The sequence below is a fragment of the Ciconia boyciana genome, chromosome 11 (genome assembly GCF_034638445.1).
Source record: "Ciconia boyciana chromosome 11, ASM3463844v1, whole genome shotgun sequence".
Taxonomy (NCBI): domain Eukaryota; kingdom Metazoa; phylum Chordata; class Aves; order Ciconiiformes; family Ciconiidae; genus Ciconia; species Ciconia boyciana.
This window is the reverse complement of record NC_132944.1, coordinates 24,148,602-24,164,617: the sequence shown is the minus strand read 5'-3', so window position 1 is coordinate 24,164,617 and position 16,016 is coordinate 24,148,602. Positions and strand designations below refer to the sequence as shown.

General features: G+C 39.0%; 1 protein-coding gene across 1 annotated transcript in view; it reads left to right on the top strand.

The window, feature by feature from the left end:
- Positions 1-16,016, top strand: part of CACNA2D3 (calcium voltage-gated channel auxiliary subunit alpha2delta 3) — a 478,745-nt gene that overhangs the window by 336,917 nt on the left and 125,812 nt on the right. Inside the window, exon 14 of the mRNA XM_072876518.1 lies at positions 3,087-3,104. Coding sequence (XP_072732619.1) covers positions 3,087-3,104 — 18 coding nt within the window. The remainder of the gene's footprint in view (positions 1-3,086; positions 3,105-16,016) is intronic.

The following is a 16,016-nucleotide window of genomic DNA, read 5'->3' as shown; positions in this document are numbered from 1 at the left end:
GGGAGGAAGAGCCACTAATGGAAAACAAAGAGGAAGAGGAGGTTCTGCGGGACGGTTGGAGCGGAATAAGGGCACCCAAAGGGCATAGTTCACCGTGGGTGCCAGCAGAATAGAAAGATCTGCAGTGCTTTTGGAGGGCCGGGGAAGGATCACATAGTTTATGGCAAAACCGCCTCTTGGCAGCGTTTAAAGCGAACCACAGGAATCAGAGGTACCCGCTGGGTTTTGCGCGGAGACAGGCAGTTTTTAGACTATGCAATAAAGGGTCAGACCAGAGGACTATTACTGTTATTGTTAGGAAAATTATTTGTTTCCTATGGCCTCCCAGAAGGGGTAATGTCAGACAAACCTCCATAGTTTATTTCAAAGGAATTTGTAGCAATTATTAAACTGAATTGCTGACATACAGGATCTTGTAACAGCCAAGTTTCAAATCAGCAACAGAATGAAGATTTGTCTGGCTGTAATGAAGACAGATTTATTTTTAAGGAAAAGACTGTGAACCTGGATTTTGAAGTTTAGGTGAAAAGTGACAAGAATGCCAGCCCAGAAAAATGCATAATGGAATGTAAATCTCATCTGCTGACCCTATTATCCTTAATCAAGGCTTTGACTACTAATATTTCAGAGCAAGGAAATATTCTTGATTTTATAAAAGGCTATACATGGGACTGACAAACTGAATTCAGCAAGAGATAATATGGAACTCTGATTTGTAAACTCTTATTAATGTGCTCTTCAAAATAATCTCAGTAAAAGCTATAGGGATAGTTTCATATGTAAAAGTGTGTAGCATCTAGTTTGTGTGGTAATTTTTAATAGGAAATCCTCACTTGCATTCCATCTGACTGTAATTCCCTCACATGGCAAAACTTGACCAAACCATACGTATCTGAAGGGACGTGTTCACACCGGAGTAAACTCAAGTTCTGAAAACAAGCATTTGTGTGTGCGTGCATTTGTGTTTTGCGGTTTTGCGTTTGTTCAGGTTTTTAATGTGTCCCGTCCCCTCGCTTGAACCTATCTCCACTGTATGTGGACTATAAGCTTTCTAGTTTGGTTTGAATGATATCTGGCAGTAAGTATTTCTGCAATGGTACTTCTGTACCTAACTTTGCATGTGTTGCCTCGGATGCCTTGACTGTACTTGAAGTCCTGTTTTGTAGAATATGGCATACAAATTAGCTCATTATGAAAACATAAGAGTTTGCTATGTGTAGTGGGCTCGGCTGAACTGTAGAGGTCTTCAGTATTTATTCCCAAGGTGGAAAATTGCACATCATTCTTTACTGCACCTGTCTTTATCTGGGATACCAATGAAAGGATGCTGGTAATTTTTACATGTACTTAGCAAGAAGGTGGCATTAAAAAAAAAAACCAAACCCAAAAAAACGTTGTTAGAGAGAAAACCAGTTTCAGTGCTACAATAGGAAATTTAAAAATTCATATTGCAACTTTCTCCTTTTGTTTGAATGAAAAAAAGAAAAAGCTTCCACTTATCAGAGTCAAAGTAGTTAACCAAGTTGAAGACTAATAAGTAGATAAATGTTCAGAAAACCTTTAAACTGCTCGAGTAATGCTCTAACCTGTTATACAGGTTTTAGCTCATGTATTTACAGTTCATCAGGTATCTGCAATTTCTGCAGCAACCCTTGTATATCATTCTGTATAAGCAATTATTTAAACAACAGGCTTTTAAAGAAACACATATAGGTCATACTTTAATGTGATCATGGCTTGTATTTTGCTATTGGATCATTGAAGTTTTAGGATGAAAGAATTTTACCTACAGCAATTCTCCCTGCTGTGAATTTTGTTACATTTTATATTGTGAAAACAGAGAAATTGTGGCTGGTTGCTTTCAGTATTTGTGAATTAGAGATCATGTGACAATTCTCTTTCATGTCCTACACTAACGTGGACATTAGCTTTTAGCAGAGTACTCTGGAATTTGTTTTTTCTATCTGTTTTAATTCTGAGCAAGGACAAAAGGTCAGTCAGAAGCTCACTAGAGATCTTGAAGGTCCTTTTGCATTTGGTATTAATTCACCTGCGTGTTCCTGTGTTCAGCTGATGCCTGTAAAGAAAGAATTTGTATTGGAAAAAGACAGTTTCTGAGCAGGTGGATTTAGCACAAGGCTAAATTGCTGTGTATGGTGAGCTTCTCTACGAGTATGAAAGTAAGAGGCGAACTCAGAAGAAGGGAAAACTGTATTGTGCCTATAAGAGTTTATTTTTCTGAGTTCCTCTCTGTTACCTACAATGGGTTTTCTTTTTCCTAAAGGGAAAACAGAGCCCATTTTTCAACTCTAGATAAAGAAGGTATTTTATATGTAATGGAGTCTACTGCCTGCTCTCCATGCCTTTTTACGTGAGTTGTTGCTTACAGTGAATGCTGTGCATACAACCAGGTACGGCTGATCTTGTCTAAGAACATCTGTGCCGTATAAATATGCATATATGCATAAACACTTACCTTTTATTTGCATATATGTACATATAATCATACTTGTGTTTACAGTGCAGAAATGTATTGTTCTATGCATACCTTATTGTATATTATGCATAGATGATAATATGTTTGCATAAGCAGTAACTTTCTATTACCATTTTGTTTTTCTTTCCTCTGTCATAGAGAATACAACTTCTACTTTAATATGATAAACCTCTCCTAATGTCAATGTCATTCATAACAAGTGTAGGTTTAGATATTTACAGGCCAAGAATGGCTGGTTTTAAAACTAAAACTATCTTTATGTTGAATTATATTTGTGTACAGGAAGATGGAACTACTTCACAGTTCAAGTCTGATACCATATCTGATGAGAAAACAGTCCCTCTCTTAGTATCATGCTATTTAAAAAATTGCATGGTGCTTTTGTGATACCTAGTAGAGAAGCTGTCAAATAATAAAGTTAATAAGCCCTCAATAAGTTGAATCAATTGGCAATGTAAACCTAGTTTCTCTTGTTCCTTTCCTTTATACTTTGTTTTATATTATGTTTGTGATTTTACGAATACGACAGCTAAAGTAGCTGTTCAAATTAATGTATAATGATTGCTTGTTCTGTTTTGTTGTTTTACAGCTCCCTCAGGCTCAAAAGGTAAAATATTTTAATCAAATCTTAGTCATTCAAAGTAGTCACCACTTCTTCATGTTTCCATGGTGTTGTGAGCACGGTACAGTAGGGACCAGTGAAACACTTCACTGTACTGGGGGCTCTGGAGGTGAGCGGCGAGAAGGGTAGCTGACACCAAGGCCAGCTAAGGTACTTGCTGACAGCAGCTCTTCAAACATATGCGCTATTTTAACACGACAGGCGTATAGTAGCCTACAACTTTAAAACAACAGGGAGGCTATTTTATCAACAATTTGAAATAATAGTAAGGATAAAAAAAATCACCCCATTACTCCACGTGAAACATCTCTGGATCATTTTGTCTTTATTGTAGAGACTGCAGAACCCGTGGTATAGCTGGTTCCCTTTCACTGCTCCCCACTGTATCGGCCAACACACCTTTGAATACATCCAACATTTGACTTCTCTAATAGGTTGCATACAGTTTTCATATAATACGCTCTTGCCTTTAAACAACTCCTGCACTGATGTGGTATGTTCCCAGTCACCACTGCACATCACGATAGCGCAATGATGGTGGCGAACTCGAAGAATTGCCTGATGCCCGTTGCCTCATCCTTGTCCATTTCACAAATATAAGTAAATCTTCCAGACAATAGAAAATCTAGCTGCTGTTTTGTGGTTTGCGGTGAGAAATATTGAAATGACAAAATGGATGGGATACACTGGGAAATTGCAATACTCACTCGTCCAAGTCGTTCTTATTGTGCTAGGTAAAGCACCTCTAATAAGAAACGTCATAGCAATTAATCAGTTAAACGTCATTGTTATTAACAGTCTTGGATGATGATCAAATTTCAGTTTTTAATGAAAGCTATAGGTTGAGTGATCTTCAATGAATAGCTTTTGCAGAATGGTGAGGGCATCCACGGAACTCAGAACTTTAAAATGGTTAATTAATGTGTCTCATCCACTTTTTGGTTTAAAAAGCAAGAAATCTGAGCATGGGAGCTTTTATTTTTGTGATGCTACGTATGTTTGAAATTTCCTTGCTTGTGGAGCTCAGCAAATTCTATTTCAAATCCGCAGGCAATATGCTATTTTGTGACACTGGACTATGTCCATAGTTTGTTCTTGTGTTTTGATAGTTGCAGAGCCTACCAAATGTGACATGGTAACAAAAATTGTTGCTTTTTTTTCTTCTTCTGGAAATAGATGGTTTAAATAAATCTTCTGTTTACAGCTTCCTGGACTGTAGTCCTAGAAAGGCTAAAAGGACCTAGAAGGACTAAAAGACTGGCTAGACTGGCTACCTTTGGCTTTTTCATGTTCACCTGCTTGTCTATAAGTTTATGCCAAATCCTTCTCTTAACAGTTTGCAGAAAGAAGAGACAGAGTGAGGTTATAATATGCTGGTGCAGAAAGATATAACCAGTCAGATATAACCAGGCTGTGTCATGTGGTGCTGTATTATATGTTCTGATGTCCACAATTCTGAGCTATGAAGTAACGTTCTGGTACAAATTACTCAAGTTCGAGGTTAGCAAAAAAGCACAGTTTTCATGGAAGGTCAAAAATGCCAATTTTCAGTGGGTTTGCCCATTGAGCAAACTAGTGCAGAACTAAAGCCACATATTTTGTATATGTATGCGTAGTGTCTAGTGGACTGTATACTCCTTCCATGCAGGGAAAGAGGAGAGGGGTGGGAAGGAAGGAATGGGATAGGGAGGGAGGACAGATACAAGTAATCCACAAGGGCTTTTGATAACTTCAGGTAAGAAATAAGCCCTTCCATAAGCATGGCCTGATAGCTTATGAACAAAGCAAGGAACCTCTTGCTATCTACAAGGTGAAGGGAAGCAGCACGGGGCTGATGCATGCCTTTATGAATGGCTTAGTCACTAGTGTACTTGTTTTGCCATATGGTGTCTGAACTCGTACTGTATTTTTGTTGGAATCTATGTATCATCTTGCAAATGTTTTCTCTATAAACATTTCAAACAGTCCTGTCTCTCTAAACATGTTCACTTTAATCTTTGAGTGATCTGAAAGGAAAATGTGGCGTTCCAAGTTTACCTTTACTATTTTACATCCGTTATAAATACTTGGTCATCTTGATGAAATGCGTTATGTCTTTTATGTGAAACACTTTGGCTACAGTCTTCTCAGTCTTTAGTCAATGTTCTATGGTGATTAGCTATTGATTTCGAAGACCTGTAGGTTCTCAACTGTCTATGGCAGTTAAAGAACAATTAAAAGCTGTTACTGTTACGCCATCTGCTCTAAATCAAATCGTTGCAAATTCAGAATTGGAGTGCAGGTGAAATGAAGTACGAGGAGTTTAAGGTGGATGTCTGCTGCACCGTGATATTTGTCTTGAAAAGATCTTTGTGATATACCCTATACTGAAAATAGAAAATACAAAACCAAAAAAACCCCCACCATAATTTCAGGTGATAGGGATGCTGATTTAATATGGTTATGTAGCTTTCAGAAGAAAATATGTCCTCTGTGTTGCTTTTCTGCATGTTTTTAGGAAGCCATCCCCATCCCACAGGGCTGTGAAAATAGTAATAAAACAAACTAATAACTCAAATTTACCAATTTTCAGACTTTTTCAGTTTGGCTTCCAAAATGACCTTTATCTTTGAAACACTTTTGAAAAGCAGCTTTTGTATTCATCAATGAGCAAAAGCTATTGTTCCTTAACAGCCCAAAAAGGTGTTTCGTTTCCTAGTAGGAAAGCTTTACTTGCTTTCTTGAGCAAACACAGCAGGATTCAAAATCTGTTGTCCTGCTCCTGCTGTGATGTTTTGTTCTACTTAGCTTGTGTGAAGAGGTAGAAGTGAATAAATAAGGCACACAAATCAGAAGCAGATAGTTGTGTTTAGGAACATTTAGGAAAGTGTTTTTTAATGATTCTCTCATGAATGGAATCGTATTTCCTCCATATAGAAATGTTTTGATGATATTTGTTGCCCAAAAGTTCCTGACAGCTTTCTTCTCTCTTTCTGTGTTACCCCTTAACTTCTGTAAGTAGTGCTTTGCCCTCCTTTTATCTCGATGCTATCATCTTTCAGCCATTTGGGAGCATCATTTACCATTCCCTGCATCATTTACCTTCTTATACTTTGAACTGTTGAATTAACTGGCACTGGGAATAGAAGACATAAAATTTGCAAAGCTGCTATTTCGTTGAAGTGCATGACTAGTGATTTTAGCATTTTTATAAAATTATAGGAGTTAAATTGAATCTAATGAAGTACAAAATAATCACAAAGTAAACATGTTGACCCTGATTTAGCATTCCTTTGGATCTGCTTCCTGCTGATGAGAGGCTATTGTCTTCTAATTTCATAATGTATATAAAGTTGAGCGATCCATTCAGAAAACTGCATTAAAATTTTCGCTTACATGTTACTCGCAATCTCGAATTTAGTTTCCAAATTTCTCACTCCTCAACAAGCAAGCTGACTTTTAATAAAATTTTTGAGTCAGTAATTTGCAAACTCTAAGTAACTATATTACAGTATGAGGGGGGGTTGGTGTTTCATTTCTGTGTGCTAAACACGGAAATGTCTCTCTAACTTAATACACGCACACAGGCTCCTATGTTGTCCCAGGCCGTAATTTGAATCTAAGCCAAAATGATGGCTATTCCTTATTCTTGCAGTCTATATAGAACACAATTAAATGGTCAAATTCCAGTTCTCTGATGCTTCCAGCCTGCCTCATGACTCTACTCAGCACGTAGAAGCGCAGTGGTCACAGGAGAAGACACCACCTCGTGAACCAAGCCCATGCGGAGTGGGGAAGGGAAGAAGGGGGGTGGGTTGGGAAGGTGGCAGAGTTACAACAAGGTAGTGAAAAAAAACCAAAAGCTTCAGCATGAACCTCATACTTCAATTACATACCTACGGAACTGCTGTCTGCTGTGGGTAAAGTTTCAGCAGCAGCATTGTGGCAACCACTTTGAACACCGGTGCCTTGTCAGAGGGTTTGCAGTGTCCCCATGCCCCACAGTTTCACCCCGCTTTCAGTCCCCCTGAATATAGCAATGTTTTTCCCCTACTTCTCAATTGTTTTTTCACGAGGCTGTGTAGGCTATGCCAGCAGACCTTCACTTTGACCTGTTTCCTCACTCAGGCCCCTTAAGTCCTATTCCCTTCCAGGTCTCCAGCCCACGGGTTCCGACGTCAGCACAGCTGCGCAGCGCTCCTCAGACGGTTGCTGGAGTGCCTCTGGTTAGCCCCATCATCTCTCCTAACCTTGCTTCGTTTTGTGATTCAGAATGCTACCTCCAGTTTTAAGCTCTGTCCTCTAGATATAACGGCCTATGAACCTTTTCTGCATTTCAACCTATTGGTAATTTAATTAAATATTGTGGAAATAAAAGCTCCTGTTGTGGGATGGTGAAAAATCAACTAGGAACACTGCAGACCCAGAGAGATTAGAATTCAAAGGAATATTACTGGGCTAGAGATTAGTCTATGAGCAAATCTGGGCACTGTTGTGGGTATTTGATAGTTTCCATGAATCCGAATTGGTGGGAGATGGATCCGACTTTGCTTGACAATGTTTGCTGCAACAGATATCCCGTTCTGTGGAAACGCACTGCAGTTACTACAGTACAACGTAGGTGCAAAAATGAGGTATACGTCAAGCTACAAAAAAGTTAGCGTAAAAAAAGTCTTGTTTTGTTTTGCTAAGCATTGTTTAAATTGGGAAATGAAGACTGGATAGAATGAGCAGTACGGAAGTTAACTTCTGAGCTGAGCTGAACAGTCCTGCTAGTATTTCCTCATATATATCATAGACATAATAAATCTGTATTTTAAAAAAGATATTTTGTGGTTTCAGAGCTAATATTTTCTTGGATTAGTATCTTTTTAGTGTGGTGAAAGCTGGTGAAAAAATTCTAGAAACCCTGACATGAGTTGTGGTTGTCTAAAACACAAAGTCTAAACTCTGAAAGATACTGGGAAAAAATACGAGTTTTAGATCTCAAAATTTGTTTCCTTTCAGTGACTGATTATAGTTGAAAAGTTAGCAACAAAAAGTAGAATTGCACCATCAAATTTGCCTTTTATTTAAATTAATTTGTATATTGTTTATTTTGCTTTTTAAAATTAAATTAGGAACGTGTATATTTAACAAACTCTAAAAATACCACTTCATAGCCAGCTAAGGTCAACCAATATTGCACATCATCTTTGAAAAAAATCAGGAGCAGCAGCTGAAAAAGGATACAGGCTTTGTTACTGCCCTTACTTGTTCTTCCATCTCAGGAGACATCCACTGGTCCATCGCTGGCAGAGCCTGGCTTCATTACAATCATTGCAGAAAATATGCAGACAAGAATAACATTGTATGAACAGTAATAGATGCGGACACTACTAATTCTGTGTCAGAAATTCTGGACAACCTACTGTAGCTCTTCTGGGCTACACGCTCCTAAGGAAAATGTTTCAGGGATCCTTCTCAAACTCCTGTTGCCGTAATGAAATGGAAATGGATATTGTTTCCTGGATGTCTGTTTCTGGACTAATTCTGGAACCTGCCTTAAGCTTTGTCCTGGGAGACGGATGTTAGTGCTAGGTGAGGCTGAACTCCCTTTGGTTTATATGCTCCACGTGAGGAGTAAGCGGATGCTTGTTTATTTGTTGTTTCTGGGGATTTATTTGGGGTTGTTCTGAGGGGGCAGGGTAACCCAGCACAGCAAGATGGGGAAAGGGAAAACTGCAGCAGTTAAATCTATTTCTACAAGGAGTTTTTCTCCAATTATAAAACTATTACTGCTAGGCATTGCAGATCTGTGGCTTTCGCGGAGAGTAAGTTCTGTTTCTTTATTCTAAACAGCCAAGAGTCATTTAGCCTGGGAATGCGTTTCTCCTCATTCTTGAGATGATTTTTAAAGGTTGTTATTGTTTGCTAAGCATTTTATCAAACTGAGTGTCCATGGCCCTTGTATAGATTCCTGCCTAAAACTGTTACCACTAGGTCTTTTCAACAGAACAGCTTTCTGGGGCAAACCACTGATGCTGTGCCTTTCATTCATCATTTTAGACTGGAGATGATAACTTACAAAATCCTGGGATCTGGTTGAAAACTCTGTGTTTTCCTTTGGGGGTCTAGTTTTAGTTTTTCTTGCCAATGTCATCCAAAGCAGCCTAGCAATTCTGAGACAAAACATACTGGTGCGAGTTGGAGAAAGTACAAGAACTTACTTTTTTGCAATACTATTAGATGAACATGTTGAAAAATGAATATTCCATAGCATAATTCATCCAAACTTCAAATGAACTGAACTCAAGCATTGAAATACATGTATTTTTACTCTACCATTGTAATTCCATGTTTTAGAGAGCCATAGGAATAATAACAGTTTAAACTACTTGTGTTTATGTGAGGATATCTTTCCAGACTTGAAGGAATAAGAAACATCTGAGGGGCTGTACAGTTCAGTAGTCTCCCATAAGCATAGATACCCACACACATTTAATATTTCACTGAACCGAACTCCCATGAATTCGTATTGCACCAATTTGACATTTTTGTAGGTTCATTATCCAGTCAAGCACTGTCAAATCACTGGCATTTCATAGCTCTGCGAGGCTGAAGTTGCCTTGTATTTTTCTTGTAATGGTGGTTCCGCTTAAATGGTGGCAGAGTTCTGCTTAAATATTCCCAGAATCACCTGACAGAAGAGGTCTAGTAGTTTCACTCATGATGTAAATGAGATGGGAATACTTTCTGCTAAGGGCAAGAAGGGAAGAAAATGAATTAGTGAAGATCTTGAGTGGAAGCTAAGCTCAGAAGGAGATTAAATTGAGGCTGGTTTTGTTGCTTTTGGTTTATTAATAAACCCTGGAGGGAATTACGTTATTGTGAGTTGATATTCTTAGCAGAAGATGAAATTTGTAGTGTATTCAAATGTGGAACTAAGTCAGAAATTAACAGCTCAGCAGAAAGGTAGAAAATGGAAGAATTTTTGAAATGGCTGGTGGAACAACAGCTGCTGCAATATGAAAACTTGATTGTACACTGGCAATACTGAAAAAGAGATGCTCGTTCAGCATAGGGAGGAGTCCTTTTTTCTGGTTTTCAGAGGACAAACTTGAATATGAAAAAATACCTTACTGCAAGGAACTCTGCCTGCGTATACGTGGTTTGCCTGGGTTCAGGGGTTCCAGTATGTCGTGTGCCTTTGCCACAAGAAGGACTGTAAGGAGCCTTCACGTTACTTTCACATTGCTGTGGAGAATTTATTCAGGAGCAAACCACTGGTGTAGGCAGCAGAAGCCACCTGAGTCTCACACATTGCTGGGGCCTCCCAGACACATCCGCTGGTCCCATCCTGCCTGAGGAAACCGGCAGACAATACTGGTCAACAGAAGAGTCTGATCAGTAGAGTGGTGAAGACTACTGAGGCCTGAGAGAACTGAACTTAGGGAGGAAGCACAGACTGATTGTCTTTATGAAGGAAGATGCCTTCGTATGTGACCTGGCATAGACCATCTGGGTTTCCTCTCATGAGGGTATCTTCCTGATTCATTAAGGGAGATGCTGATTACAGCACCCATCAACTGCAGTCCTTACTCCAAATGAATCAGTCGGAGAACAACTTAATTGCATTGGAGCAGAAGAAACTGAACTAAACTTTAGGTCATTTCTTTTTTTTTTCTTTTTTTTTTTTTCCCCCTAGACACTGATGACTGTGTTTTATGGGGCAGCCTACTTCCCCATATTACATTCCATGCTTGCAAAAGAAAAAACTCCAATATTCAGATGGATAAACAGTTTCTTGAATAAAATGTCTTTGCAGAACTCCAGTGATAAGGTAAACTCAGGGTTTTGTTTTGAAATGCATAAGGCTCATGTAAACTCGCTAATTTGGCTTTTGGAAAAAGCAGGAACTTCTTGCTAATTCTGTGGAGAGTAAATATCTAACAGTGAGGAAAATCTGAAAGGACAGGCACTTAGTGCCATTCTGCATCTCATCAATGTCCTGTATGGGTGAGCACGAAGATGGCTTCCTCTGCAAGAGCGGAGGCTTGCTGATGTCAGACATTTAAGATGGTTAGTGCTTTTATAAATACAGATCTAAATAAATATCGGAATGTACATGTAAATATAAAGAAATATTTATTCTATAAATATAAATAAATAATACAGGCCTGGCCCCATTTGCGTTTTTAAAGAAATTACTTGCTAAGAAAGTGACTTTGGTACCTGTAATACCTTTTTAAAAAGCCATGAGTAATTTATCGCATGTTTTTCCATTTTTCTTTGTCTGTCCAACATTTTTGGATCCTTATATTTATTTTCTCGTTTCACTTTCATTTGACTAATTTTAATTTGCTGACTGAAGCATCTGACAATGCCTTAAGCATTCCTCTTGCCTTCTTATCTTTTATTTGTGTTAGTTTCCTTCTGTTTCCAGTAATCCAAACTCCAGAATCTGAAGAAACTGGAATTCACATCCACTTCTGAAACCAGGAATTAGTTTCTTCAAAAACTGCAAGGGACCTTAACAAGCTAGTCTGTGCAGATATGGTTAAGTAGAACAAAATTCTAAGGTAGTGCACAGATACCATCGCTGGCCTAAAACTGTTAAACTGTTTTTCAGTGATTATTTTATGGTTATATTTTGCCAATATTCCTAGAAAGGCAACAACAATTAATAGCTGTCTAAAATTTTCAGAGGCCTAATGAAATTAGATGCCCAAGTCCTGGGAGAGGTCAGTGGTATTTGGAAACTAAACTTCCTGAAGCATCTTTGAAAAATTCATCCCTAGGAAATGGCAGCAATATCCAACAAAACCATTATTTGAGACTATTTTTGTACTATTCCACCGATTTTGATTTGGTTCCATCTTATACCCTGCAGGATGCTGTACCGAATCTGGGAAGTGTTTAGATGCATTTGAATGCTGCTGCTTATATTGTTTAATTTTATAGCAAAAAACACTGAGCAATAGAATGTTTTGAAAAGCACTTCAAAGCACATACCTTTCCCTTAGTTCACATCTGTTGGTAGCCTCAAGCGCTGGAGCTTGCCAGTGGAATTTTTATTTTCCTGGAGGGCTGGGGATGAAGCAGCTTTTGTTTCCTTGCCTTTTTTCTTGATATTATCTAACCATTTGAAGGAAATAAAAATGCAGTAATTGATATGCTGCTAAATAGGGAAGAGACAGGACTTTAATGTCAGTCAGAGCCTATGCGGTAACTAATATGGTGCCCCAGGTAAAGAATTTGTTAACACTTAGACTGATGTGTAAAGAGACGTTATTAAGCATTGGGAAAAAAACAGTATAGTAGTAGAGGGGAAGAAAAGAAATAGAGGGTTTTCTCTGAGAACAGAACAAGAATTCAAAGCAGAGTGCTGGAGGAATTGAAAGTTATTAGTGGCTCTGCATATATACTTAGATGAGGTTCCAACATTTGGGTGAACTTTGGTCCAAATTAATCCTTATTTGTGAACACAACTGGTCTGCCAGCAACATTTTGTTTCTGCAGGAACTATATAGATAGCAAACATAATATTGTGTGCATACATTTTTGCCAAACCTTACTCTTTGTCTCCCATGAACCTTGCCAACCTCCAGAATATGTGGGGCTTAGTAAGGATGAACCAAGTAAGCTTAGCATTTAAACAATTCTGAATCATTAGACTGTGGGGAATTATTATGCCACATAAAGCATACCTTTGTAAAACTGGCAGTAACTATTAGTTTTAGTTACTCCTAACAGACTGGAAGGACAAAATTGGATAAGGTACAGCCTATTTAAAGACTGAGATTAAATTCATGGTGCTTCACGTTTCACTCATTCCCAGGGACCCTTCACTGTATGTACCTAGTAACCATCCATCTGGTGACGTTACTGCATTATATTAGGATAAGTATCATTCTCTGTATTTGCCAACAACACTAAAAAATCCCCGGAATCTATGTGTAACAAAGTTATTTGTTGCCTGCTTAGAAACACACATTTTTTGCTTATTAAAAACCAAAAATCATTCTTCAAGATGTAGTCAAAATGTTTGACTACAGTATTTTCTTTTTTACATGCCTACGTAATTCTTTTCTGAGCCTATGACTTTGTGATGTCCGGTTGATGAGTTTGGGAATCATAAGGATTGTCTAAATTTTCTTTTTTGGGAAAAAAAAAAAATAATTGAGTAGCCAAAGAGTTTATTATTAATTACACAATAACCTGAACTTAGTACAGTCTTAGTACTGAACCTGACTTAGTACTGAACCTGACTTAGTACAGTCATTCAGAGACTTTATCATTATATATTGATTCTGTTATTCTCAGTTTGTGATATTTAATATTTTTCATTAAGCATGAACTTCTAATTAAGTATTTGCTGATGATTTAAAAAACAAATCCTAGCCAGTCCTGAGGATATCAGTGATACGTATTCATTCCGAATGTAACTAATATAAGCTGAAGTTTTATCAGTGATTAGAGAGCATATTACTGGGGGTTTTTTCCTCAGAATCACTAAATTTTTCAAACACTTGCATGAGCTGTTACAGAGTTCGGCTATATGTAAGAAATTGTCAGACTTGCAAAGCAACAATGCAAAATACCTAGATCATGGCTTCCTTTGCCATTTATTAATGGACTCTAGCATTAATTGTCTTAGCAGAAATACCCAGTGGCTAACATTCTACTGTTTCAAAGTATTTCTCCCAAAATGTCATTGCCCAGGGAATAAAGCTGTGCTCCTCCCCAGCAGACAGTTCCTCGCAATCTCACGATTTTTGTGAAGCGAGTACTGCAGCTTGAGTTGGTGACTCAGTGAAACATCGCAGATACGAGTCATCTATCATCCCGTTATTTGCTGACTCCACTTTTGGAAGCGGCCAACAACCTGTTCATCTGCCAAACAAGCAAAACCCAAAGAGGCTGGACTGTAAGACTGCACTTCTGTAGAAGTGACTGCAGCAGCCAACCCTTGGTGGTACTTGTAGATATCATAATTACAGGACAATCATTCTCTGCATGCTTCCATAGTTAGTTTTGAGAGTTAATGACCTGTTCTCTCAGAATTTCCGAGGAACTCCACACGGTTTTTTCCTCCATTTAAATAATTTCAAACACCCTAAAACTTTACTGACAGTCCCTTGGCTGGCATCCTATCCAATAAATTGTTTCTAGTAATCTCTTGAGAGTGAGCAGACTCGTAAAGTAATACCGTACTGATACTTGACAAATGCATAATGTCAGAGAAGAACAACCCTGGGCAATCATATAAAATCTCTAAACGCTCCAAGATGTCACCCCGTAATCAGCAGAATGCTTTTTCACTTCCTGGCGTACATGTGTTTGGGACTATTGACTGTCATACCACCGAAGGCTGCTCTCCATACAAATCATGTCAGCGTGCTTGACTGTACTACTCTGGCCAAGGAGAGTAAATTCTTACGCTAGTTCAGCCGCATTTGACTTTCAAGTGCAACCTCTGAACTCCCAGTGTTTTGCTGAGGAGTTGGTTTTGGTTTGTTTGTTCGTTGTTTTGTTTAATAACTTACTATTGCTTAATAGATGCAGGAGTACACCAGGGCTGGAAATAGCTCTTATTAAAAAGGAAAACAAACAACAACAAAAAAAGCAAACGTGGTCATAAGTTGGTTCCACCTCATGTCCCTATTGATTCCTTATCAGATGTAAACCTCCTTCATCCTAAACCCCATTTGTGTTCCTGTCTGATGTCTGCAAACACTCCTCCTCACCGTGAGATAGTGCCATGCTCCAGGAAATATACTTGTTTGGGAAACTGAAACCTCCTGAAGCAGACTGGGAGCTGCAAGACATGTAATGTTCTAGATTTTGTCTGATTTGTTAAGGTGAAACATGCTTCATAAAATATCTTGGTCATAATATATGACTTCTGTTCTGGAAATCTGGGGAGCTGATAGCTGTCGCCTCATTAATAACAAAAGCTTGGTTAACAAAAAATCGAAATTGCAGCAATTCTCAAAAAAATGTATTAGGAATACTGCCTGAGTACAGAAAATGTGATACTGATGTAGGGGTAGTAGCAGAATATCACAGTTGCAATGACTGTCACCTACAGTATTTCTCAGGAAGATCGTCTCTATTGCCTCGTCCATTTGGCTAAACGCAGGTGCAACAAAGCAGACTTAACTGCGTTCTACAAAATCTCCAGTTGTGATTATAACTGGATATGTCACGCTTTTAAATGTTGGGTAAGCCTCTTCAACTTTAAGCACCTTCCCAAATTAGAGGGGCAGCAAGAGTTTAACAGTAACTCCCAGCTTCCTGCTTGAGTTCTCTGGCACAGGCAGACGGGGCAGGTCTACAGGCACCCCGAGCAGCGCTCGTCCTGAGCACCACGGTTAGCCTTTGCCTTACGGCAAGGATGTAGTCTGGCCAGCGGGCGTGAAGAGACGATAGTCTGAGCAATGGCACTCTCCTGGGGCCAATGATAAGCATTCTACATGTTTCTCTTGAATGGAACCAAGGTCAGGAGATCTGTTTTCTCCCTCAGTTGAAGAAATATGTTGAACCTGATGTGCAGACTCAGCTAATGCTTCATGCCACCTCTTTGTCCAGCAAACTGAAACCGGATGGAGCAAAGATGCTCCTGGGATCCTAACTGGCTGTCATCCTTTCTGCCGCTGTGTTAGCTGATGAGATCTCAGTCTGGACCGGGACAAAGTGCATGCGACTCATGACCTCTTGTTCCTTGCTGGGAGAAAATAGCCTGAGGCAATGTTGGCAGAGCTGACACTGGGAAAGATGTAGAACAGAGCTCCAGCTGCTTTGCTACCGCACATGCTGCTTCCACAATCCACATTTCAGCCCCTTCGTACCTCTCGTGGGACACTGCAGTAGGAATGGAGATGAGCCGTCCTTCCTGCCAGTGCAGATGGTGGGGTGGGCAGAGCTGGTAGAGCT